The sequence below is a fragment of the Balaenoptera physalus genome, assembly GCF_965194825.1.
Source record: "Balaenoptera physalus genome assembly, chromosome: 1".
Classification (NCBI taxonomy): domain Eukaryota; kingdom Metazoa; phylum Chordata; class Mammalia; order Artiodactyla; family Balaenopteridae; genus Balaenoptera; species Balaenoptera physalus.
Genome location: NC_138882.1, coordinates 15679795 through 15706054, shown reverse-complemented (window position 1 = coordinate 15706054; position 26260 = coordinate 15679795). Strand labels below are relative to the sequence as shown.

General features: G+C 36.5%; 1 protein-coding gene across 2 annotated transcripts in view; it reads left to right on the top strand.

Annotated features, from left to right (window-relative positions):
• Positions 1-26260, top strand: part of USH2A (usherin) — a 794931-nt gene that overhangs the window by 474778 nt on the left and 293893 nt on the right. For both annotated transcript variants that reach the window (XM_082428283.1, XM_082428282.1), the window contains exon 37: positions 6339-6518. In XM_082428283.1, coding sequence (XP_082284409.1) covers positions 6339-6518 — 180 coding nt within the window. The remainder of the gene's footprint in view (positions 1-6338; positions 6519-26260) is intronic.

The following is a 26260-nucleotide window of genomic DNA, read 5'->3' as shown; positions in this document are numbered from 1 at the left end:
ATGCATTAATAGAATACTGTCCTTCTCAGAGGCCTAAGTGCTTCACAGGCCTTTTTTTTTTTTTTTTTTTTTTTCCTCTTTCAAAATGTTCTGTGGAGAAGACAGCTATGTAGGTAGAGATCTATAAAGGTTTTCTACTTCGGCAAAAACTTAAAGACAGGAATAGGTCCTTTTACCTATATAGTAACTTAAACAAATACTTTCAGATTTCTACCAAAGTAAGATCTCTTAGAATAATGAAGTTTGGAGGATGCATTTGCATCATGGGTAGAATAATTTGAAATAATCTCCTTAGAAAGAAGAAATAAAAGTGACTTAAATATTAATATGTGTTGTCTAGATGACCTAGAATTCTTAGCTCCCATTAAAGGGCATTTTGGCCACATGGCCCTAATCTGTGATCTGCCATTCAATGTCTTTTGATTTTGGGATTGGCAGAATTCTGTAATGATGAGGTGAGGCTGAACAACACTAAAATTGAGACCCCAATACAGGACAAAATATAGCATTTTCTTTTTCCAGCCAGAAGTGGGAAAATTAGTCAACACCTTTTCTACCATAAGGTGTAATTGGATTCAGAAAAAGGCTAACTTAAACAGGACCAGGTCTGACATGTAAAACCTCACACGATAACAAGAATCAGTTTGGTTTGTTCGCTGTCATTCCTTATTATGATCTTTTTCATGAGAATGGATTCATGTTGTGCCATTTTCTGTTCTTGTTACAATCTTTGTCACATGAATAAGATATCAGGATGTTAATGCCTGGCATACAGTCTTCTGTGTGTGATGATAGTTACAAGACTACGCTGACCTTTGCAGTATTATGTATTCTGATTGGTTGTTCATTTCACCTCTTTCCCACAAGTTAATAAGGCTGTAAAAAGGAGAGAACTGAAATGGCCAGCCAGTCAAATTATAGAATATTGAAAAGGTCAGAGCAGTACAGCACAGAGGAAAAAAAAATTATGGAATATATGGTGCATTAAAATTCTTGTGACAATGATTATAACAAGAATGGGAAAGGATACCCATTTATGTAATTTCAATCTAGAGAACCCCACGGGATGATATTCCCGGAATAGCCATCACTTACACATCTGTGAATCATACATGTGAAAATGTCTGTTTATACTGGTTTTGGCTTAAAAACTAATTATATAGAAAATATCCTACTATTCAGCAAATAAGAACATTAAAAGTAAGATTTTAGCCTTAGAAATGGGCATTCACATTGTTAACATTTTAGTAGGTCTTTGTATTTGAAGCTGAAGGAAAACTTCCTTACATGTGAAATCTGTTGGGCATATGACATTTATTTTGATTGTTTCTTCATTTAACACTTTTTTTCTTCAAAATAAAATAGAAAAGTAGGACTGAAAGAATTAACCTTTCTGGAAATCCTTTAGAATGTGGAATATTCTGAAATACCATCTAGGATTTTATTTTAATTAATTAATTAATTAATTTATTTTTGGCTGTGTTGGGTTTTCGTTTCTGTGCGAGGGCTTTCTCTAGTTGCGGCAAGCGGGAGCCACTCTTCATCGCTGTGCACGGGCCTCTCACTATCGCGGCCTCTCTTGTTGCGGAGCACAGGCTCCAGACGCGCAGGCTCAGTAGTTGTGGCTCACGGGCCTAGTTGTTCCGTGGCATGTGGGATCTTCCCAGACCAGGGCTCGAACCCGTGTCCCCTGCACTGGCAGGCAGATTCTCAACCACTGCGCCACCAGGGAAGCCCTAGGATTTTATTTTAAAATTTTGTGTGATCTATATGAAATATGTTTCTTCCTTGTGATTGCATGATACTGGCCAGCGTACAAAGAATCCTTCCTTTCCACTGAATCCTCAGTGGAGAGAGAAAGAGAGGGAGAGAGACACTTAATTCAGAAATTCTTAAGTTATTGTTCTCAGGTGTGCAATAATGTTTATTCATTTTTTACATACTTCATGGTTTCATTTATTATAAAATCTAGAATGAGCAAAAAAATTTTATTATGATCAAAATCAGAAATATACAGGTGCATATATGTCCATAATTATTATATATTCCTGATGGAATAACCTGTTATCATTTTTAAACGTCTCTCTTTATCTCTAATAACGGTTTTTGTCTAACAGTCTATTTTATCTGATATTAGTATAACCAATTCTCTTAGGGTTGCTGTTTGCGTGATATAGCTTTTCCTTTTCTTTTCTTTTTTTATTCATTTTTAAAATTATTTTTATGCATGTTTTAAGTTTTCTTATAGAACGACTACTAGATTTTGTAGTCTGTTAAGACAGTCTGGTTTAAAAGTTAGGTTTACACTTTCTAAAGATGCATTGTTTCACTAATAGAATAAACATTTTACAGCCCAAAGCTAGAATCTAAATGCATCATTAATAAGAATGCCAAATGCAACCTCATTATTTTTGCAAGCAAAGAAAATGAATTTTGATCATTACTTTAAGACCACCTTGAACATGGATTAAATAACCCTAAAATCAGCAGTTCTGCATACTTCAGAAGAATCTCCATGTGATTCCTAATACCCTCTGATGTTATCCTTCAGTAGTTCTGGAGTGGAACTCAGGTGTGTGAATGTTTATGAAGTACCCCCCAGGCGATTTTGACGTGGGTGAGCCCTGGAACACAGGTACAGACAGTCCCACTGTGTAAAGAGTTTAGTGCAATCCCCACTTAAAGCCCGATGGCGCAGACCACAGCCAAAGAAGGTGGACGAGGGGGACTCCAAACTCACAGTGCCTGGAGGCGGGAAGATGGGGAGCTGTGGTTCCAGAACACAGAATCTTAACCGGGCCTGCACCATCCACTTATACTCACAGATAGGGTCAGTGCTGAGGCCGACCAGACAGGAGTGGTCACTTGTGATAGGAAATGCTTATCGCTTGAGCATTTTCTAGCTTGATTCTTGAGGCTGAACCAACAGGGCTGCCTTTTCCAGCCCACTGAAAACAAAGTTTATGCAGAGAAAAGTGGTAAAGCCCAACCCTCTCAAAAGGGAGGATCAGAGAACCTGCATTTTTAAGATTTTCCCCCCCAACATTTAGGAGCCCAAATTGGTAAAGTTCAAAGGAAGAAAGAGAAAGCAGGGAGAATGAAGTGGAGAAGAGCTGAAACCTCTGGATCCTGTTTTGGTTTTGAATCTGGAGATTTTTGAGCTTCAGCAAGGGTTGAAATCCTGTCATTTGCTCCAGGTCTGTGAAGTGAGTTGTATGTTAGTGGGGCTGAGAGAACATTTGACTCACTCAGCTGCATGCTTCCTGGAGATGCACATGTTCTTTTTTCAGCTGAACGAAACGGTTATGTAATTGCATACTTCTCATAATTATTGAGTAATTATATACTTCTTATAATTACTGAGTAATCATTGTTCTATAACTAGGACTTAATGTTACAACTAATTGTATAATTACCATGTATTAATGTTATCTGGGAAACTTAGAATAAAGTGGTACTTAATATATTTCCCCCTGCCATGCCATTTTCAAAGCTGGCAATAGTGTTCGTTTTACAGCCTGAAATTTGCTTCAAAGACAAACAAAATACAAGGGAAAAAAACCTCACCAATGTTATCATTATAGATGTTAACTCATTGAGCTTACAATTGCACCAGGCTTAAAATGCGTAAAACTGTATTCTCCTGGCTTATTTTTATAATTTTCATTGTTGTTTTCCAGTTTACCATCTTTTGTAAGATGTGTACAGTTATACTACTTTAGAAGCAATAGAGCATCTGCCTGGGTCTCCTGGGATAAACTGACCTTTTTGAAATTTTACAGCTGGGCATGTGACAATAGCAGCAATTGTTTCAGCTATAACTGAAAATGTTTTTAAGGAGCTAGGCATTATGGGAACTTGAGAAGATCTTCAGATGTGGATAATGAAATTTGTCTTAGACCGTGGTTAGAAGGGATTCATATTAATCTTAACCAAGTTTCTTGAGTGTAAGAACTGTCTTACTTGTTTGGTGCATGCTGTTATCAGCACCTAGCAAAGTCTACTCCCTGCGTGCAGCTGGAGCTCAATAATCAAGCTGACCTGTTGTAAAGAATCTATGAAAGCTAGTGTAGCATAATTTGGAAATGCCTTTTCAATGCATTAGGAAATTATCAACAGCTACTTTGTAGGTTTCATAACTTCTTCACATATATATTTGTGTTGTCTATTCAAATTTTGGGAACTTAAAACCATTCTTAAGCTGTGAATATGTCTTTATCTTGTTTTACTAAACATGAATAGAAATTATTAGTCCCATGTTTTAACCCATAAGTACCATTTATTTTCTTTGGAACAAACCAGTCCTTTGCCAATTTCAAGTTCAGAGTAATAAATTCTTGCACTAACTAGGGATTTCTTCTGTTCATGAAAAACACTTAAACTACTTGTATATTTTGCAGCAATAAAATTCTCAGCTAAGTTCTCCAACCCAAAGTTATTATAAGTATCTTTTTAAAAATTTGATATATTTTTAAAGTTACCTTACCCATGCTCATAACTAGATATGAGCGCCTCTTTTCATCATTTGATCTTTATTAATTTTAGAGTTTGAAATACAACCTGATGGAACAATTGCCCAGTGGTAGTGAATGAGATTAGTGTTGTTTTATTAATTGAAAAACCTTAGAATTTTGATTAATAATATATTGTTGGATGGAGGTGGGGGAGAATATAGTAGGTAGGTAGTTGAGAAAGTAAAATACAGAGTGAATAATTCTTAATCACTTGCTAGTTCTAAATATTTGTCTGGAATGTATCTGCTGTATGGATTACAAGAAACAGTAATATTCTTAGCTGCTGTTGATGAACATCTGCTGTAAAGAAATCCCACTTAACCTTGGTAATAACATGGCAATTGAAGGAGTACTCTCATTCCTAGTTCACAGAAGAAAAACCTGAGGTTCAGAAATATTAAGTAACTTACAAAGAGCATGCTACTGAAGAATAAGGACAGGTTCAAATGCAGAAACTCTTTGATCACCAAATTTATGTACTTTCCTTTGCACTATACAACTATGTAAAAATATACTATTTTTGTAAATACTGCAACTATTAAATTTTGTCTACTGCACAGTGCAAGATCACTTTTCATATGTGACCATATTTTACCTTTTAAAACATTTAAACAATAAAGATTATATCAGTATCCAGGGATCTTGCAAATATGCTTTCCCCTTGAAGTCCAGCATCATGTGTGTTTTTTGTTTGCTTATATTTTGTAGAATTTATGTGGGAAAAATTAAAGGTACATAGTAAAAAGTGTTTTGGCAAAGGAAGAAGGCTACTTGAAGTAAATATTGCTATTCTTAATTATTTTTTCTGTGTTTTAAGAGTAAGTATAACTAAATTTTACCAAATTAAGCAATATTTTGAAAAATTTGCCTCATGGAAACTTTTCAGGAAAGCATCTATCATAGAAAGTGAAATAAATGTTACAATACAGTTTTCGGTTGTAGCCCTATTTTTATTTTAAGCCTAATTTCTAACTCTCCTTAACCTTGAATGTAACCCAGTTGCCTAGAAGAGGGAGATAAAATATTGTTATCAGACAGCAGTATTTTCCTATATCCTAGACATGCTAAGATTTGAGAATGGGTTTGCTGAAGTTTTGGAAGGATGGTAGTGGTAGGACGTGGTGATGCCACGTTTATGGTGATTCTTATATAGAGCTAAGCAACCTCTGCGTTTACCCATAGAGCTAAAAAAATAGATCTTCTAATCAAAGTGGACACATATTACTTCCCATTCCTAGTGGCTTTTCAGGATATTTCGACCAAATCTGATTTAAAGAGGCATTAGATAGAAAGCAGTCAGCTCACCTTTCAAGCGAAATGAGCAGAAAATACACCAATTGATAATAAATGAAACATATGACACATGCATTTGCATGTACTGTTTATATCCAGAACCATTCCATTTGGGGGAAAAGAGTGTGACTTCCTTCCAGTCCGCACATCAAAGAAAATTCAAGGATTTAAAAAAAATCTCAAACAATTGTAAATAATCCATTAAGTGATCAATTTATATATCTGCCCAGTATTTTTACTTATAGGCATGATACTTGTGATTAGGTTTCATACTGTCTTAGACTATCAGTCCAGTTATTTCAATCCCTGTGCTAAATAGATTAGAGAACATAATATTAACTCAGGGAACACTTTGTTCACAAAATAATAAAAGTATGCATGTTGATAATAGCACATGTAATGTATCTTGGGGCCTTGATATATAGTTCTGTTTAGTACTGTATATTTAGAAACCCAAGAAAATATTCAAATAATAGCAGGAAAGAATCCTTAAGTATGCACCGATTTAAATATTTTTCTTTTTTTAATCAGCAGACGACAACTACACTCTTCTGAATGGCACACAAGTCATGTACAGTGGTGAAGAGACCAACCTTTCCGTGCTCATCGATGGTTTGGTTCCTTTTACTAACTATACAGTACAAGTGAATGTTTCAAATAACCAAGGCAGCTTGATAAGTGATCCCGTAATGATTTCAATGCCGCCAGGGGGTAAGTCTACGAACAACGTTGGTATCTAAATGTATATAAATGCCCTAGAACTAAATCGCCACTGAACACCTTGTTTATTGTTAGAATTAATTTTTTTAGAACTTAGAGTCTCAGTTGTATTTCTGATTGTTTTTGTTCTTGTTTGTTCTATTGAGACCCTTTTATTGATACTGTGTCATTGAGACCACTTTCATCTCCCACTGTGTCTACATGTATGTGTATGTACACACACATGTATCTCTTGCTTTATGCGTGTTAAGAAGATTGGGAAATGCTTTTTTGTCTGAGACTTCATTTAGAGTCAAAATTTATGTTTTCCATTTGTGGTTTAATTTTTTCATACAAGTGGTTCTCATTCCTGGTTTTTTGGAGAACCAATTTAGATGTATATCTAAACCTCTCATTTGACAGAAAAAAAAAAAAAGCAGAGTGAGGGTAATAGAATAGGGAAACTCTATTCACACCACTGGAAAAACATCTTTAAATTCCACGTCCTAATGATTAGAGTTCAATAGTGTCATTTTCACATGTGAAATGCGACGCAATCTGACTATTTTTAGCTATTTCTATGAAAAAAGATTGACTTATTCAGAATTATTGTGATCTGCAATCAACTCCACCCTTGTTTTAACTATTTATGGGAACTAATTATTAAGAAGAAAAATCTCCCTTAGATTGATATGTACAGCCCTTGAACAGAAAGCATGCCTCAAAATAATAACATGATTCTCGATTTGGTGTTTAGAAATGTATGTTTTTTGAAAATACCAAAGGAAAAGGACCCTAGGACACCCAGTGTTGGCTTGTAGTCCAGCTTCAGGAACCAGTGCGTTCTGTACTAAAGGATAATGTCCTTACCACATTAAGAGCATTCTGCAGGGCTGGATAAAATCTCTCTCCAGTTGTAAAGAGTATAAGAGCAACAAAAGTCTCATCACCAGAGGAAAATAAGGGCAAATCTACAATTCTTATGGAACCCCTCTTCCAAGGAAGAATTCATTACCTGCTGTGTCATAAAAACCACTCACTATTATCTAACTTTTATGACATTATAAGAATTAATGAATGGATATTTACCAAACACTTGAAACTCTAAATGGCAGAAGCCACATTGTTTAAGAAAAAAATGCTTGAAAGAGACTTTTGGGGCAGATCAACTCAGTTGCGTATTGTATGAACAAATAATAAAGAAGGGAATTGAATTTAGGTGGGTGCCTGTTTAAGAACTGAGACCAGAAAAACAAAACAAAACAGAAGAAACTTTGGGTATTATTATCTTCATTTTTCACTGTAACCCAATATGCTTGAAGGCATAAAAAATTGGGATGACTCTATACCTTAATATATAATATCCCTTGTTTATATTTAGGTATTAAAGAGTGATTAGTGCTTTAATGGAGATTTTTCCATGGTATAGTGACATCTTAACAGAATACGTGGCATATTTGAGTTACATACTCATTTTCTGGCTAAACACTGATTTAGATAGCTTGTAATTTACAGCAATTTACATTGCATTCATAAAAGGGGTGAATTTAATTCATTGTCTGTATGTTTAGGAATGTATGGCCTAATAATTTATAATATATGTGTGTGTGTATCTACGATTCAGTTAAACACAGCAAGCTGCCATTGCTAACTCAATATACACTGTGTGAATATATCTGTCAGTGGGTTAGTAGAAGGGTTAATATTATGCAAACAGGAGGAAACTGAATATTGTTTTACGGTGGTACAGTTGGGCTGAAGTCAACTGCTGAGTCTTATCTTCATCTCTACTCTGTGGTTGCTTATCCATGTCATTATCATAATGCTCCGGAAGCCAGCACTCTCTGGGCATCATGCAATCATTCTCCATGTACTCAGAAATCCAGAATTTGGGAGATGGCCCTTCACCAAAAGAGGAAGCAAAATGTCTTCAAAGACAGACAGTGATTTCCTCAAGTTTATTACAGCCATTAGGACATACCTCTTTTCATCATTAGATTGTTGTTGATTACAATTAGGAAACTTATAGCTTTGAAATTATCTTTTTTATGACCTTGTGGCAGTTTAAAGGTGATACCTCATTGATTAAATAGGTTTTAGTTCATGCTTCCTTTTACTTAATGATCTGAAAACATATTATCCTGATTTACACATAAAATCATGCTGAAAAGCATGTGGCATTCACTAGAATATGTGTGTTTAAGTAGAATTAAATTAGTACTGAGAGTTATTAAAGAAATCTTCCATGCCTTTATCCGGTGAACTGTGTTTCATACCGAAATGAATAATAAATGAACCGATGTACAGAAGCAAACCAACTTATTATGGGCAGAGAAAGTTCTATATGCTATTTACTTTTCCATTATATTTGGATTGTTATCATTATTGGCATTTCCTTGATTTCAGTATTAGATCTCTTTTATGGTGATGTTGAATTCCTACCATCTTTCAATGCTGAATTATGCAAGATCTGTAATAACACCCTTAGCTATGTTTTCTTTCCAGTGTAGTTTAAAAACATAAGAATAGAAAGTCTGGGCAAGACAGAAATGCTAATTGTTTTTCTTTAACAAGTGTTTGCTCTCAAATGTGGCTCAGAAAAACCTCCTTTACCCCCTTCATCTGGCCAAGTCCTACTCATGTTTTAGGTTTCAACTTGGAAGTCAATCCATCGGGAAGTCACCTTTTACCAACCAAGGCTGAGACAGGGCCCTTCTGTATCCCCAAGTTCAATCACATTATATTGAAATTGCCTGTCTCATCTGACTGTCACAATCACTGGTTATAAGAGCCTAAACAGCAGGGACTGTTTCTTATTCACATTTTTACCTTCAGTGCCTAGACCAAACCTGACACATGGTAGGTGCATAATGAATAAATAGTGAGTGAATGAGTAAATAAATAAATCAGTCAAGATAGCTTAATTACCAGTTTTAAGTTGTAAGCTTATCATTGTTCAGGCCTGCTCAGACCTCACCTTCTACCTGAGCAACCTTATATTATAGCCAGCTGTGGAAAAGGTGACCGTCTCTGTATAAAATTGTCCAGTGCAGAAATGTTGTGGCCATGCAGATGTAATTGTGAGCCCAGACTATAAGAAGGGCAGGAGTATTAGAAGTAAGAAATATTCTCAAATTGTACTAACTCATCACTCTGGTTCCTTTCCTATTGTAGTTAGTTTACTTAGGTAAACATAGGATAACAGACGTTGGTTAACACTGGAATTTGGGAGAGGTAAGGGGACATAGCACACAGAATTTTACCCTGGTATATCAACTCTTAGTTAATGGTTATGAAACATCTTATTTGATACTAGCTCTCTCTGTTTTCTTCTGATGAGAAAAATGATGATTAACGTGCAATTTTGTGTCTGCCAATTATACCTCAATAAGGCTGGGGAAAAGAGGTCCAACAATATCTAATTTCAAACCCTCGTTAGTTCTATCAGATCTTCCTTGTTTCGTTAATGTTGTTTAATCAAATTAATCGTATTAAAAAAATAAGTCTTAACTTTGACCAAAGAAAAGGAAAATATGATTAAACAATATGATAAACACAAGTTATTCTGAAGATGGAAATTAAGACAAGTGAGATCATGAGACCAATAGCTCAGCACATAGAAGGACAGTGGCAAATCCCTATAGCTCACATTTTTTATTTTAAAAATTCATTTGAAATATCATTTGGTCCACTGGAGGAGTTTGGTCTTTTGTTGTGTTTTCTTCTTCAATTATGTAGCATATCCTTACCCACTTGTGTGTACTCAGGCTTTTGTATTTCTACAATTACTATATTTTTAGGTTGTTTGTAATAGCATAATGCTCATGTTTACCACTAAGATACTCTTAGAAATGAAGAATATATTTAATCCAAGCTCTTGAATAGCATTATACTGCAAGTTCAAAAGTTCCAGGAAAAGAATTAAAAAAATAAAACAGACCTCAAATGTTAATCCATAAATATGAAACTTTCTTATGCCCTTTACCCCTTCAAGGTCTGGAGTTACTAATGGGGTTAGGATTTCAACTCTTAATGGGGCTCAGTGCATTAGTGTTTTGTATGCATGGAATTCAGCATTCAGTTTAATAAGTGGTTGACATTGGTGATGTCCCTTAATTTGCTTAAATCTAATTGGCTCTTTTATCAGTCAAACCTGTATGGATTGGCAATTGATCAGAAAGGGTCAGCCATGACTCTGCATGTAGTTAAACGATGGAACCACTAGTTAAAGTCACAGTTGCATGATAATAAGCCAAGGAAGAACAAATGAGCTTAGAGGAAGAAGCCAAAGAAGCTTAGAAGTTTTGCAGGATCTTCAAGTTCAGAACAAAGGCATTGTAGAGTATATAAATTTTAAATACACTGCATTTTGCCTCCAGACTTAAACCTTTTTTTCCAGATGAACTGAAATCTTGTCTGAAACTGTCTTTGTTACATCAAAGAACTACTCAGAAAGCTAAAAGAGACAGAAGAAGCATAAAAGGGCATAGTTTAAAATGATTAGTGACAAATTCCATACTGACGAGCTAGAAACAGATTTTTTATGAAAGTTTTATATTTTTCCAAAAGAAATATTTTTATTCTATTTATCTTTTTCTGAACTGCTTTATTGTAACAGTGAAAGGAACTCGGAGCCACCTTAGTTTGTGAACTTAATCCAGTTTTCTATGACAGTAAACAATTTGTCATTTATACCTTAAAATTGGTGAGAATTAGTATAATCTACAAACTTCATAAAAATACTAGGCTTGAGGAATGTATTCCTTTTCCAACGATGTGATGTTAGACGAGCAAACACTAAAAAAAGCAAAATGGTTGTGAGTGGTTTCTTAGAGTTTATTTTCATTTCTCTCTCCTTGTCTTGACCTTCCCCCAACCTAAAACATCCATGAAAGAAAAGGAGTGAAATCCATTTGGAATGAACACTTAGACACATTGTAAAAGCATAGACTTTGGAATCCTGCAAACTTGGATTTGATTCCCCTTCTTTCACTCACTGGCTGAGGGACTGGGAGAGAATCCACAGACCGATCTGAGCTTCATTTTGTTCCTCGGTTGAACAGGCGTGATGATGATTACCGCCTGATAGAGGATTAAACAACACAGTTTATGTAGCGCGCTCAGCACAGTGCCTGTCTTGATAAATATTTGGTGCTTGCTATTTTCTTTGTTCCTACTAAGACTCTTTTCTGGCCTCTTGCAATATTGTGATCTAAAGTAAGAAATATATAAGCGGGCTTGGTACCTGTTTCTGGCACAGAGCTCCTAAATCCCTTGGAATTTCCTAAACACAGAGAGCCATAAAAGTCTCTTTTGTTATGTTGATGAGATGCGTTCTGGAAAGCGCCCAAGGACAGAGGCTTGTTGCCAGAGGAGCCGACCATGTGGTTAGAAGATTGGAACTTTCAATCCCACCCACTCCTGACCTCTTGGGAGGGGAGAGGGACCTGAGATTGAGTTCAGTCCCAAATGGCCAATCAGTTAATCAACCACTCCGCTGTAATGAAGCCTCCATAAAAACCCAAAAGGATGGGGTTCCGAGAGCTTCCAGATTGGTGAATACATGGATACTGGGGAGAGTGGGGATTTCAGCAGGGCATGGAAGCTCCGCGCCGCTCCCCACATTCTTCGCCCTGCGTATCTCATCCATCTGGCTATTCCTGAGTTGTATCCTTTGTAATAAATCAGAAATCTAGTGAGTAAAAGGATCTCCTGAGTTCTGTGAGCCACTCTAGCAAATTAACAGAACCCAAAAAGGGGATTGTGGGAACCTGATTTATAGCCAAAGTATAGGTAACAACCTTGACTTGCCATCCTGAGTTGGAGGGGGATCATTGGAACCTCCAGTTTGACCAAGACATTGGAACCTTCCATTTAGTCAGAAGCACAGGTGACAATCTAGGCTTGTGAATGGCATTAGAGGTGGCAGGGAGGGGGACTGGAAAGGAGCAGTCTTGAGGAACTGAGCCCTTACCCTGTGGAATCTGATGCTGTCTTCTGGTTGATAGTGTCAGAATTGAGCTGAATTGTAGGACACTCAGCTAGTGTCCAGAGCTTGGCTTAGTGGCATGGGGGAAACCACCCCCCCACCACAAACACTTTGGAATTGAGTGTGCAGAACCCTTTTATCTCCAAAGGCTGGAAAATGCCCTGGAGAGAGGGCAAATGAAAATCACAGTTTTTGGCACATGCTGGGGAGACCAGGATAATTTTGTCTGGCTACATCTCTATCCCTTCCTACTTTAAGTCCTCAGAGTGACATAGGTGACATAAATATGGCCAGCCCAATAGCCCTTCTCAGGGGTGGTTGTGATTTGTATTGGATGATGAAGCAAGAAGGATGAGAAGTGATTTTCCATTTGAAATAGCTTAAATATCTACCTCTGTGACCTCCGGATCATAATTTTCAAGTGATTTTTACATCAAACTCTCATTGCTTATCTTGGGATTTCAATGGGCAGAAAAGCAGCACATTTTTTCCTGATAGATTTCTCTTCTGTATTCATACTGAGCCACTTATTAAATACAATTTTTCTGATTATTTTTTCATTTCCATTATATGTATATTTATATTCATAAATAAATGCTTTTATAATTTTGTTAATGCTAAGCCAAGAGAGAAGAATTTGAATTTGATTTTTTTTGGTAATGTTTTTTCACCTTTTCCAAATTTTCCTCACATACATCTTTTTTAAAAAGTTAAATCTTGGAATTTATTTCATTTTCAAAGATGAAAAAAAAAGTTTATTTCATTTTTCACCAAATAGGAAAGCATAGTAATTGTTCAGTAAATGCACTTTTGAACAACTAAGTGAAATATTTGCTTTTTAAAATGTAACATATAATTTTTGCCCAATAATATTGCTAAAAGAATAATGTCAACCACTGATTTTTCAGAGATCGAACTGCTGGATTAATTTTCTTTTAGATTTTAAAAGACTGGAATTCTCTTTCAGTTATGTATTACTGTGTACTCAAACCATCTCAAAAACTTAGCAATTTAATACAGCCACTCTATTATTTCTCGTGAGTGTAGGTAGTTGTCATTTGGGGAAAATACATCTAAGTCTACTGGTGACCGCAAAACTTAGCCTTTGGGCTAAAACAGTTGACTATCCTTCTTGGTATGTTACAGAGTAAATGGAAATTTTTTCATTAATCCAGCAAGTCAGTTAAGAGTAGTTAGGTCAAGAGAGTACCAACTATGCACCAGAAGGAAAGGAAATGCTTTAAAGGAAGCAGAATGATGAGTGCCCTGGGAGCAGCCTACACTCTTAGGAGGGGTGGGACAGTGCTATCAAATCTCTTAGGTTAAATGTTACAGTAGCTTTGCCTTTAAACAAAAGAAAAGAAAGGAAGAATAAATCATTGACTATAGTCCTTCAATTGATTAGGAACTGAGTCTCAGACTTGTGGTATGACTTGCTCAGTGAAGTTATTTTTGTCCTTCAGTTTCTAAAGGAAAGAACTGAATTTTCTTTCCTTTTTTCTCATCCCACCTGAAAACCCTAAGACCTCAGAGGAGTGGACGGTAGGTAGCGCTATGGACCAACCATAGGGAAAATGATATCATTTTTATGACAGGATGCCCAAGAGAATTAGGAGCAATTAGAAGCTCAGAAAGCAGGGGTAGGCCAAAAAATAAATAAACAAGAGTTGCAAATTCAAGCTTCATTCTATCTTACACTTTTTCTGTAGCTGTAGCAATGAGAAGTATAAAATATTGCCATGCCTTTTCAAATCTGTTCAGTACAACATCAAGATGCTATTTTTTGTGTTTTTTTTAATGAAATTAATAATCCCCCAAAATGTAAAAGTTTGCTTGCAGTGTGCAAATATAGATACCATCAGCACATGTTTTCCATTTTTCATCTGCTCTGAATCCACTTTGAATTATTTGCAAGATGTAAGTTGAAACTTCAAGGTGCAAGTGGCCAGGAGATAACTTAAAAATGGAAAGAATGCAAAGGGTTCTAAATTTTAAAAAAATAAGCTGTAGGTTAGAAATTGAAATAAACAAAAGGCCAAGATGGTATCTTACCTCATACAGAGGGCAGAAGGAAAGATGAGTTTAGCTGCCTTTTATGATGTAAAAGCAACAGTGAAGATATAGGATTGTGGAGAATAGCATTCGTTACAAGAGCATTCTACAGCATAAACACACAGCTTGTCTTTACCTTCAGCATATTAAAAGCTACACGATTTACATTACAACCAGTTCATATGAATCTTTAGAGTAGCTGTACAGAATGTTCTACTTCTGTGTGTGTCTTCCAAACGTGCTGCTCTTTTTCCCCTGGAAAAATCAACCCATTCAAAGTGATGAGGTAGGCAAATTCAATGAGTAAAAAGTCTCTAAATTCTTATAAAAGAAATAGCGTGCTTTTGGAAACACATACCAGGGCCATTTAGTTGAACCTGTGCTTTCTCCGAAGTATGTTATAAGGATAAAACCAAATTTATAGCTGCCCCTATTTATAACTATCTTAAACAAGCTCTCATCCCTTTATGAAAAACCTTACCATTACCTTCTTAGAACTGATAGTTTATTTACCCTGCTCTGTGTCTCCGTGTGTGTGTGTTTGTAAAATTACATAAGCCAAAGAGAAGGATACATTTCTATTTTACAACTTGTGGAATTTTCCTCACTTTCCATATTCACCATCTTGGCAATGAACGTCCTGCTTATAAAAACACTGTAGAAAGAGACTAACTTCTGAGCCAGGAAGAAGACGAGGGAACTTTGAAGTGTGCTTACTGTGGACTCAACAAGCCTCCAGCAAAGGGCTGCCAGCCTCCCGCATTTGCATACTCTCGTGTGGTTTGTATAGAAACACACAGGCCCACACACACAATTAAGTGCCATCTTTAGAGCATCCTGGGGCAAGAGAGAGACAAAAAAAAAAAAAAAAATCACACTTCTACTTTACTAGGGGAGAGCGGTAGGAAATATTATCCCTTTAAGTTCCATTGATATTGAAAAATCATATTTTTAAAAAGAATAAGTACAATTCCCCTTTCTGTTTTTTTTTTTTTTATCTTGGAATAAAGGTTTATCTATAACTTTAAGGTTAAAAAAAATCATGTCTGTCTGACTGGCTCTGCAGTTTGAAAGCAACTTGAAGTTTTATTTGACTTCTTATAGTGCCCTGAAGAAAGTTTTGCTTTTTTTTAAAACAATAATCTCTTATTCTTTTCTTTTTCCTTTGTTATCATAGACGGACTCTATACCTGTCTTGCATAAAATTCTATGAGCATTTACCTGTCTGCATAAATATTTTTACAAAAGTGAGACAACTTCTTTATATATCTTAGGTACTAAAAGACCATATTTCCAATCTCTTTTCCTTAAGAACTTCAAGAAGATTCTTACTGTATCTCTACAAAGAGATATAGATCAGCCAGAGTCTAAAGGTTCTCTACACACTTAACGAAGTACACATTGTGACAGCAGTGGGCAAACAGCCACTATGATATTCATGATTATGAATTAACTGAGCTAAATGAAAATAGAAATGTGAGGGTGTCTAGTGCACACTTTTTGAGAGCGCTCCTCTTTACACTTTGATCATCTTGGAACTTACACCATCTTCTATTTTTATTTAAATGTTTCATATGTATGTATCATGCTTATCTACTGGAGTATAATTCCATGGCAAGGACAGAATGAATGCAAGGGTGGTGATGGATAGAGGACTCATAGTTGATCTTCTCTGTCTCTTCTCTCACTCTCTCTTCCCTCCCTCCCTCCCTCTCTCTCTCCCTCTTTTTCTTTCTTTCTTTCTTTCTTTCTTTCTTTCTTTCTCTTTCTTTTCTCTTTTCTTTTCTTTTCTTTTCTTTTCTTTTCTTTTCTTTTCTTTTCTTTTCTTTTCTTTCCTTTCCTTTCCTTTCCTTTCCTTTCCTTTCCTTTCCTTTCCTTTCCTTTCCTTTCCTTTCCTTTTCTTATTTCCAGATCCCTCTCACCATTTACATTGCCTCTGGGCACATTCTACTAAATTAGTAGTGCTGTAACAATGGCCTTGTGTTATTTTTGCATCCAATATGCCATCACCCTTTCCATCCTCTTTTGCTTACAGTGTTCCAATTTCCCTCTGGGCACCCTGGACCCTCACATGCTAAGAACATCACAAACCCCTGGCCACAATAATTGTTTTCAGGGATTACAGATGTTCCAGTCAGGGTCAATGAGATGCAGTATAGCCAACAGAGGCATAGGTCATGCCCTGGATTTTAACCTGGGATTCAGTTGAATCTGCCACCAGTCGTATCGCCCCTCAGAAGGTCTGAAAAGGTAGCCAACATGGAAAAAAGCAGAGCAGATCTGAGGGAAGGAGGTAGACGGGATTCTGGTGATATCATTTGATCCCATGAATGTGGTTCTGCCGAAAATCAACTTTTTCCCTGGATTATTCCATCACAGGGGCCAACCCCTTTCATTATTTAAGCCTGTGTGTGTTAGGTTTCCTGCCACTTAAAAACAAAAGAGTTTAAATCGCAAGATGTTTGAGAGAAAGGAAAAATGTGGTGAGCTTTAGAGAAGTTTCATAACTTCTTGAAAATCATACCAAACTGTGGCAGCTCAACATATGTGTTTGCTTTTGTTCGAGCTCTCAAATGTGTAAACCTCAGGAAGCAAACCCGATGTGAAATGAAATAACGACCTTGATGATGAAATTGTGGACACCATTCCAAAGGTGCTCCTCTGAACCTCTTCATCTGGCAATCTTCTGAGACCCTTCTCCGCTGCTTTCAGCTCTAGCAATGATTCTTGCACTGATTCGCTCTTTGGGCTGAGTTAAATAACTTACTTGACTATGATGCAGGCTTCTCATCTCTAAAATGACAGACTTGACCTAGATCAGTGGTTTCAGCAGTGTGATCCCAGACCAGGAATATCAGTGTTCCCTGAGAACTTGTTTGAAATGCAGATCTGGAGCCCCATCTTCAACCTACTGACTCAGAAATTCTGAGGCTGGGGCCAAACAATCTATATTTTAGTAGATGCCCCCCACCTTGGGTTGTTGGAATGCATGCCCAAGTTTGAAAACCACTGAACTAGATCATCTTTAAAATACCTTCAAATAAAAAATATGACATGATCCTATCTATGGCTCTATGCCACACTTATCACTGGGACACAGAATTACTGAGGGAAAATAGGTGGAATGGGCCCCTACGCTCAATGTGTCTTTGATTCTAGAAGCTCCATTCTCAAGACCTGAGGCCTTTCCAGTGGATGGGAGCCGACATACTGCTCCCAGCCTCCCTGAGTGGGGCAGAAAGAGATACCATGGATGACCAGTTTCAGAGGCTGAGTCCTACCTGTGGTACAAAAAGCAACAGGCGTGGTGTTTTGTGCCCTAAGGGGGCACTAACCGGCCCTACCGTCAAGACACTGTCAGCTGAATTTCCTCAGCTATTGCATCCCTACACAGAACATCTGTTAGAAGGAACCCCATGTAACTAAAGCCTGAGTCTGCTCCCTCTGGGGAATTTTCCTTAATGAACATCTTGTGGCTTCCCCTCCTCTGTGGGATTTTTAAATGTGTTTCCTCAAGTCAGTGACGTCTTTATCCTGGATTCCAGAGTTTGCTGGCTATCAGACCTCGTACTTAAGATTCTTCCTCCTAGGAGTTCACAAATACAACTCCACAAAGTTGGCTGAATTTGTTTTCTGGGTGCCTAGACAACAATTAAGATGATGTCATATTTTATTTGATAAAAAAAATTTTCTTTGATATAATGACTTCTCAGATAGTACTTTCTAGATGCAGGTGTTGTTTTACATATATTAACTCACTTATTTCTTGAAAACTTTATGAGGAAAGGGATACTATTATCCCTACTTACACATGGGGAAGCTGAGGAAAAGAGATTGGCTTGCAACTAGCTCATTAAGGTCAGGCAACTAGTAAATAGCAGAGACCATATTCAAACCTAGAGACTGGCTACAGAAACCTGGTTCTGGGCCACTGCACTCTTATCTATTTGAAACACCTTCCACTGACCATTTCTATGTGGCTTGACTCTACAGTGGTACCAAATATAATTTCAACAGAATTGTTTGGTTGAAGTATCAGGTGTTCAGAACCTGTTGCCAGTGAACTAGAGAGCTGTTCTCACTTGGCTTCATGACCCAAAAATGCTTAAAGTTTACAATCTAATGAGAAGAAGAAAATTCAGTTAAAGCAGACTCTTTATAGCCTTACAAAGAAGCACTAAGCAGAAGCAATGTTATGGAGTTGACCAGTTGGAACATCCTTTCCCAGTGTGTGGATACAGATACTTACTTGCCCACCAAGTATTTTGACCAACTTCTTTCATATTCCCCCATGACTTTATATCTAAGATAAACTCTATTTAGAAGAAGAGAATATTAAAAGAACCTCATATTTATCTATTTAGGAGAAAAGACGTATTTAACTTTTCTGAAAATTTTTCTTTTTCTCAATTTTTAGCTCTCAAGTGACATGAGTGAAAATGTACACTTCTTTCTTTGGCTCGTAATAGAAAATTTAAGTTTTCAGATTTGAATTGCTGGTGCAGAGGCTTTTGTGTAGGTGTACAACAGACAATCTCATTAGAACTTGTGAAAATACATTTATCCCAAACACTAGTGTGTAAGAATGGTGTCGTTATTGCTAATTACTAAATTGTCCTCTCTTTGGGCCTATATTAAAATTGAATTTCCTGTGTTAATGCTCTCTATATATCAAGGGAAAGGAACAGATCTTCTGATTGTACATAATTTACACCCTTATAAAGAGAGTCTGAATTTATCTAATGATGTTAATTTTGGAAGAATTTTTAAAATTCATAGAAAGAGCAAGAAAGCTCATATTTGTAGAAAGGAATGACTGACTGAATGAATCTTTTTCTCCCCATGCTAAAACAATGTTTCAAGAACAGATTAAAAGCACATCAGTCAGATGAGGACGCTTAATTCCACGTGGAATATTGGCGAGCCCAGCAGTATGAACAGTATGAGCATGTAGGGGAATCGTTCCCTGACGTGGTCTCAGGAAGGACCTTCTGTGTCTTCTGGGCCCTCAGGAAGGAGGACCACCTTCCTCATGAAAGCCTGAGGTTGAGGGTATATCCACAAAAGAAGGCTTGAATCTCGTTCACATGTTTGACTCTCTAAATCAAGGAAGCGTGTGTCTTAAACTGTGTATTTGTTAAGCACGTTGACTGCAGCATCTGTCAAACTATCTGACTTTGAACTTCACCACCACCCACCATCCCCAGCGTGTTCATTTATTGATCACGTGACCCCGGGAAAGTTCTCTCCTCTCTAGGCCTCAATTTGTTCATCTGAAAAGTGATTTTGTCATCACATAACCATCCTCAGTGGGTTTTGGTTAAGGGGGAAAGGATGTGTGTGCCCTGGGAAGATCAGCTGGCATACAAGTAAGTGCCTGACTATTTTTTTTAAAGAATAGAAAGCGTGACACATAATAATAAGCACAGAATATACATAAACTATCACTAGTTAGGTTGAAAATTAAACCAAGCCCCAAACATCAAAATGTTTATTTTCCTTGATGATTCCAACCATTGCCTCTGAAAGCCACATGGAAGGAAACAGCAGACTGGTTGTGGTATATTAAATTATAAGTGAGGACTAATTTGAGAATCAAAGATGCTCTCTGGGAGATATCACGCCACTGATAGGAAAGGCATTAGCTGTCTCCCTCTGTCTCATGTATTTGTACTCTCTGTCTTGGAAATCTCCTTCCCCACAGTTTCGGGATCTTGATGTTTAATTTAACACAGAGGTCTCTGAGACGCACAGCGGGGGGTTGTTCCTGGTATTTCTGGCGTTGAGGAAATTGAAATGTACATGTTTTTTCTCATGTATCAAAGACAGGCAAGAATCTAAACTGACATTTTATATCAAATGAATTATGAACTGTGTACTTTGTACCTAAGGGAACAACAACTAAATTAGAGTTTAAGATTAAAAAAAAGAGAGAGAGACAAAAATAGATTTTTAATAAAACATACAGTTATTTCTGCTATTCTGTCTGTTGGTGACATGGCCAAACACAGTCCTTACTGTAGAATCGGTGAATTGATGCTGGCTAGGCTAAAATCTCTAAATTTTAAATACATTTGTATTTAATGTATTTAAATACAAATGTATTTAAATCTCTAAAATTTAAATACATTTGTCCGGTGAAACATTCTTGATAATCTGAAGTTAACTTTTCTCTTTTTGTCAATCCTTCCTTGCTTAGAAAAAAATTTTAAAAATAACATTTGCCAATTCTTAGTTCCTGAGAAAATATGAGATTAGAAGTTGCTTGAGGGAAAAAAAAATTGTATACAGGATAAAAATGATACACACAAAAGTATCATATTCTTTATCTCTGTTTATCTGTAATTCCTACACACATATACACACTCACACACAAGCAAATTACCCTTGTGATTAAGAGCATGGATTCTAAAATCAACCAGATTGGGTTCAAATTAAGAAATTAAGCTATACAATCATATATGCTTTGCCTCATTTTTTTCTTGCCATAAAGCAGGAGAAATGGTAGTAAGTACCTCATAAGTTTGACACTGAGGGAATTATGTATGATAAATGCATGCAAAGAATATAACACAATGCTGGTCACATAGTAATTGTGTATTACTTCACAAAGGTATATCCTCCAACCATATGTGACCAGAATGGGTAGCAACAAACTAGCACCCCCTTTTTAATGGCTACTGATTTCTGAAGTGAAGGAAACATTTGAATTAAACTTTTAAGGTGAAGGAGGATCGTGTCATGTTTATGCAACATACCCAATAATCATTTTTGAAATTACTAATTGAAGATTTTTGGGAATTGGGGATGATCTATGCTTTCTTCTTCTAGGCAAAGCTGTGTTTTGATTACCATGCTAGTCTTCAAAAGTAGGTATTGTAATTTGTGCTACATATACGTTAAAGAAGTGTTATTAATATTAATACATGTATTTTCTACTTCTGAATTCCCCAGGTATATAAACCTAAAACTGACAAAATTCCTTGGTATTAATTCCATATACTTTCTGATACCAGCGCTATACAATTTAGCACTTGTGTGGCTAAATTACTAGAAAGAAATAACTCACTAATAGTCTGATTATGGATTTGAATCACATACATAAACTAAGTTACACGTTGTTATTTATCATGATTGTGGTCAAATGAGCATCGTTTTATATTCTCAAATTCTGATTCTAACTCTACTATTTATGATCTGAAATCAGTTCTTAGAAGTCTCAGCATTTTTTATCCTGCTGATGACTATTGTTTTAGTCTTCCTAATAGAGAATGTGAAATTAATGGCCCATTGAGTTATGGGAGGCCCAATATATAATCTGAGTGTTTTAAGGCTAGATCAGGTTATTATTTGAGTAATTATTTAATCAACTTGAATATTAGGTCCAATCCCATTGTTAAGATGACCTTTATAACCAATCCTCTACACAAAGGGCCCAAGTAATCAGATTTTCAGGGAAAAATAATTTAATCTGTGCTGCCTGGAAACTAATTTGGACGAGTAGGATGGTGTTCAAAATAATAGGAAGACTAAGAAATACTCTTAGGAATACTAAGAGGAACTCAAATGTCAAAAGCAAAGGCTTAAATAGAGTGTCTAAATCAATGAAGTCTCTCCAAGGAAAAAGAATAAAATCTGGTTGGTGGCTTGAGATGTAACAAAAAAAAAATCTTTTGGACATTATGACCACCAACGTTAGGGCCTCTAATTAGTCTGACAAAGAGACAGTTCCACTCCCAGTTGAACAAGTAATGTATCTAATGAAATTCAAAGTCCGTATTTTTCTCTGAGCACGGTGAGCTGCATCATTCGCAGCTTTGGGGTATTTCAAAATTAGCAGAGGATGACTTCTGTCAGTCTGAGGTTTCCTGGTTGACAAATTCACTGAAACTGTCTTGCAGAGTAATCTTAAGCAATTCTTTAATCTTAAACCACGAAGAGAAATGAAGGTAGAGGTACGTTGCCTTGGTCCTATGGACGCTAATATGAAGTGGAATCTTTCATTTCTCAAAATGGTCAATAGCAATTAGTATTCAGTGGTGTCTTTTTATTCTGGTGCCCTTGACTCACCCCTGCTGCCCCTTTCTATATTACTCTTATTATAAACTGTAACTGGGGATATTCCTGCTTCTTTTCCATTCTAAATAAAGCATTCTTAGTGAACATGGGGATAATTTTTCATTTCATGAAGAACAATTACTGGAGCCACGTGAGATCTGCCAGTTGGGTTTTGTGTAACTTTTGACAAATATTTGCACCAATTTTGATTGAGGTAGTCTCACACCAGTAAAATGTTGGTGAGGTTTTGGGTTTCCCTCAGAAATGTAAACCCAAATGAGCCAGTGAAAGACCAAAGATAAAAGTACCGTCTTCAGGTTTCATTCAACGACATACTCCATAATGTTTTGTCACTGGGCTAAGAGGTAAATGACGGATTTTTTACAAAATTTTTATTTTATGCACATGCTTTCTAGACAGGGCTTTTGTCCTAAATACTTCTCTATGACCCTGGTGACAATCTTGAGAGAATGTCATCATTTTTTTAACTTGGATCCATAAAACCCGTAGCCCTTGCTAAGCATCTTGTTTTTCTATTTTTCTCTGGAGACCTTTCTGGGAGATCTGAGATCCAAAGGTACCTTGAAAAGAGAGGGGGGAAAAAATCCTTGAGAAACTGAGACAGACTAAGGAAGACAGGGGCAATTTTTCCAAATCTCTACCCACAAATTTAAATTTAAATCTCTACCCCTCAAGATTTAAATGACATAATCATTTAAAAAAAAAAAATAAGCTTCAAAAATGTCTTCATTCCAAACCTCCTAGCTATAAGATTTCTCCACTCCTCAAAGCAATACCCACACTCAGAATTGGTTCTTTGGACTCCTGAGGACAGATGGGGAAGAAGCAGGGAAAGGAGGCAAAACCCTTTCTGTTTGTGTAAGTAGGGGCAAGATTCTGGCTTACTGAGTCACTTTTAAAAGGAGTTGCTTAAAATAACAGGAGTTTGGGTTTTGGAGACAAGTTGCTAGATTCAAACAGCAGTTCAACCACTTCTTAGCTATATGCACTTGTGCAAGTCACTTATCTGCTATAGTCTGAATGTTTGTGTCATCCTCAAGTTCGTATGTTGAAACCTTATACCCCAATGTGATGGTGTTAGGAGGTGGGACCTTGGGAAGTCATGAGGGTGGGGCCCTCATGAATGGGATTAGTACCCTTATAAAAGAGGCCCCAAAAAGCCCCCTTGCCCCCTTCCACCATGTGAAGACACAGCAAGAAGTTACCATCCATGAACCAGGAAGTGGGTTTTCAGGAGGCTGCATGGTAAACAAGAATAAAGATGGAGTTTTAAATCAAAATACCCATGACTGAGTCCCAGCCCGGCACTTAGAGCAATCACAAGGAAGTGTAAAAGTAATGCAATACTCACACCTTCTCTAATTCATGGTCCAATTATAAGATTGAATGAATGCAGTGCGTACCAAACACTCCTCCCCAGTAGACCCATCTCAGAAAACGATCTCATCTTAGTCACTCTGACCTGAAATTTAGGATTCAGGCTTCTTTCTCCCTCTGCATCCCCACCTCTGTTCCATCACCAAATCCTCTGTACATTTTTCCTCCCAGTTTCTGCCTCACTAGCTGTGCTCAAGCCACACCGCCTTCAAGGCTCAGGCCAAGCATGCCCCTGTCTTGGGCCAGCCTGAGATGTGCATCCCCCAGTGATTCATAAGTCTCAGCTCAAATATGATCTCCCCCCCACCCCACCTAAAGTATCAGCTTTGCCTCCACCTCCTCCCTCATCACTCCCAATCCCTTACATTAGAAATACTTCTTATTTGCTAAAATGTTCTCACCACACACACACACACAAAAGGTAACTGTGAGGTGATGGATGTGTTAATTAACTTGTTTGTGTTAATCACTTCACAATGTCTACATCTGTCAATTCATCCCACAGTATACTTTAAATATACAGTTTTAATTGTCAATTATACCTCGATAAAGCTGGGGAAAAAAAAGAACTCATAAAAAGTGGGGGAAAAAAAGAAATGATTCTATTTCTTTTTTTTTTCTATTGTCTCTCTCTCCTTAATAAAACTGTTTTAATTTGTTCATCACTGTATTCCCAGAGCATAGGACAGTGCCTGGCATATAAGTAGTTGCCTTTTAATTATTTGCTGACTTAATAGATTATATATTTTATATATATACATACTTTATATAAATTATATGTAATTATGTCATATCATTATCTTATAATATATCTAAAATAATAAATTTATATATTTTATGTAATTATACAGTATATTTATGTAATATAATGTTAAATGTATATACTTTATATTATTATATGTATTTTAAATAACATATAATTATATAATAATGTTTCTAATGCTATAGTTACATTATTGTATATTATATATGCAGAGGTATACATAAATACACACATATATGAAATACTCATTTCGATGGGGATACTGGCAAATGAATCATTCATACCTTACTATAGGAGTATAAGTAAACACAACTTTCTGAAAAGCAGTTTATCAGCTTATATCTGAAATGGTGGTAATACTCATTCCTATTGACTCAACAATTCTAAAAAGCAAAACAAAATGTGCATTTATTAGGATACTCTGAATATTATTTATAATACTGAAAATGATATCATTCTGTATCAATATCAGCTTTAAGTGAAAACTCTACATTTATAAAAATGTTACATGCAATTATTTTGAAAAGTTATGTTACTAAAAACTATTTAATGACATGGGGAGTTTTCACTATACACTGTAAAGTGAGCAAAGTTTACAAAATAACATATTAAAAATATTCAGCATAATCATTTCAAATGATATATTATATATATATTTAACTATATATACAGAGAGAAGAAAGACAGGAAGAAGTCTATAGTAGTATAACAATGGCTATTTCTGTGTGGTGTAATTATGGATAACTGTTTTCTTCATTTGCTTGGTAATTTTCAAATTTTCTACCATGAACATGCGTTTTTTTTTAAAGATTTATTGATTGATTGATTGATTCCTATGTTGGGTCTTCGTTTCTGTGCTAGGGCTTTCTCTAGTTGCGGCAAGTGGGGGCCACTCTTCATCGCGGTGCGCGGGCCTCTCACTATCGCGGCCTCTCTTGCTGCGGAGCACAGGCTCCAGACGTGCAGGCTCAGTAGTTGTGGCTCACGGGACTAGTTGCTCCGTGGCATGTGGGATCTTCCCAGACCAGGGCTCGAACCCGTGTCCCCTGCATTAGCAGGTAGATTCTCAACCACTGCGCCACCAGGGAAGGCCACGTTATTTTATAGTTAGAAAAATACATGCTTTTAAAAGGGGGCTCTGTTCTGCAAGAACTAAATTTTAGCATTTCTTTAATATTTATTTGATGAGCAATATTGAATTCTCAAAATTTAAGTGCTCTAAAGTTTACAAAAAGAAGTGAAAAGATCTCTGCTCTCAAGTAGCTTATATTACCATTACTTTGGCGTACTATAGGGAAAAGCAATGGCTGGACTTAAATTTAAGCTTCACCTTGGTGTTGAGAGATGAATTATGGTCTTGGGAATGGAAGAGACGTGTATGAAACTATAGGATGCTGTTTACTAGTCACGTACTTCAGATATGTTGCTTAACTTTTTCTAACCTCAGTTTTCACATCTGTGAAACAGAGACATTGACAGAAATCAGTGATAAAA